Source organism: Gorilla gorilla, chromosome 13 (genome assembly GCF_029281585.2).
Source record: "Gorilla gorilla gorilla isolate KB3781 chromosome 13, NHGRI_mGorGor1-v2.1_pri, whole genome shotgun sequence".
NCBI classification, from domain to species: Eukaryota; Metazoa; Chordata; class Mammalia; order Primates; family Hominidae; genus Gorilla; species Gorilla gorilla.
This window is the reverse complement of record NC_073237.2, coordinates 43,107,216-43,108,659: the sequence shown is the minus strand read 5'-3', so window position 1 is coordinate 43,108,659 and position 1,444 is coordinate 43,107,216. Positions and strand designations below refer to the sequence as shown.

Genomic DNA, 1,444 nt, shown 5'->3' with positions numbered 1-1,444 from the left:
ATACAAGGGAACAGGAATTGTATTTATTATGTTCACTTAAGAAAAATCTTCCTTTACTTAAAATTTGAATAAAATAATGATAGGTAACTGAACTGTACCATCTGTTTTTAATCAAGTTATACAATCAGGCTTGGAGTTTCATTTTAAAGAATAAACAAACAATTTATAGTAAAAATTTAATGAACAAAGCAAAATAATCAGCTGACAAAACATAAAGAACATATTATATTAGCCACAAAGTAAAGGTAGATGTAATATTACCTGAACAAACATAATTTAAAATAATTTAAATCTTATAAATAAATAAATATTTAAATAGATTAGATAGAAGACAGATAGATAGATAGATAAATAGATAGAATAGATAGATTGGCATGATCATCTGTAAAGATTTTGTCCCTGTGGAGCTAAAGAAGTGTTGCTTAACACGTGTGAAACGTTTGAAAATTTCGATTCAACTCAAGTCATGGATATAGCAGAAATTAATATTTGAAACGGCAGAACTCAAGAAGTGTGAAATGGTGTATTAATCAATGAGAATCATTTCGATGTTGAACCAGTTTTCATTCATTCCTCCTTAATCTTTCTTGCAAGTTTGTTGATAAAGAGAAGGATCTCATGATTTCTGCTCTAACAACCTCCCATGCACAAGGGCTGTATTTCTTCTCTGTCAGATAGAGAGTGATTCTTTGAAAGTATTTTCTCACAGTCAGGATAGAGTCCACATTCATCAGAGGAGTGTCTTCCACTCCAACCTCCTGCATCATACAGGCTTCCAGGTCATTCAGCTGCTGGTAAAGTTCAGTGTAGAATTTGTCTAGAAGTGTCTCATCCCAAGTAGCAGATGAGTCCTTTGTGCTGAAGAGATTGAAGGTCTGCTGGATCATCTCGTGGAGGACAGAGATGGCTTGAGCCTTCTGGAACTGGTTTCCATCAAACTCCTCCTGGGGAAATCCAAAGTCATGTCTGTGCTTCAGGCAGGAGAAAGGAGAGATTCTTCTCATTTGTGCCATGATCATCAAAGTCCTCCTGTTACTCAGGCTGTGGGTCTGAGGCAGATCACAGCCCAGAGAACAGATTGACTTGCAGTTGAGCACCACCAGGGCCATCAGTAAAGCAAAGGGCAAGGCCATTGGGGAGGTTGCAGAGGCTTCTGGGCTGTTGAGATTGAGTGACCCTGAACCTTAGGCTCTTCTCTGAAGACCTTGTTTTGTGCACAGATCTTAAAAAGGTCACATACGAGTTTCCATTTTCTGAATGCCTTGTGTTACTTTCTACTTCTCTTTTTGCTTTCTTTTATGCTCTTTCTACATGGATGTACAGCAGTGTTTCTCATTTTATTTATTTTTTCATTATTACCTCATCTTCCTCTGCCACATAGGCTTTTTAGAAATTTTTTTTCTAACTAAAAATCCCATTAAATTTTAATAACACAGATATACTA

At 36.2% G+C, this 1,444-nt stretch overlaps 1 protein-coding gene across 1 annotated transcript; it reads right to left on the bottom strand.

Moving 5' to 3' along the window:
- Window positions 1-203: 203 nt before the first annotated feature.
- Window positions 204-1,190, bottom strand: LOC101140412 (interferon alpha-5). The gene has a single exon (XM_004047867.3). It carries the CDS (start codon window positions 1,131-1,133, stop codon window positions 564-566), a length of 570 nt encoding a protein of 189 aa, XP_004047915.1. The 5' UTR covers window positions 1,134-1,190; the 3' UTR covers window positions 204-563.
- Window positions 1,191-1,444: the final 254 nt, after the last annotated feature.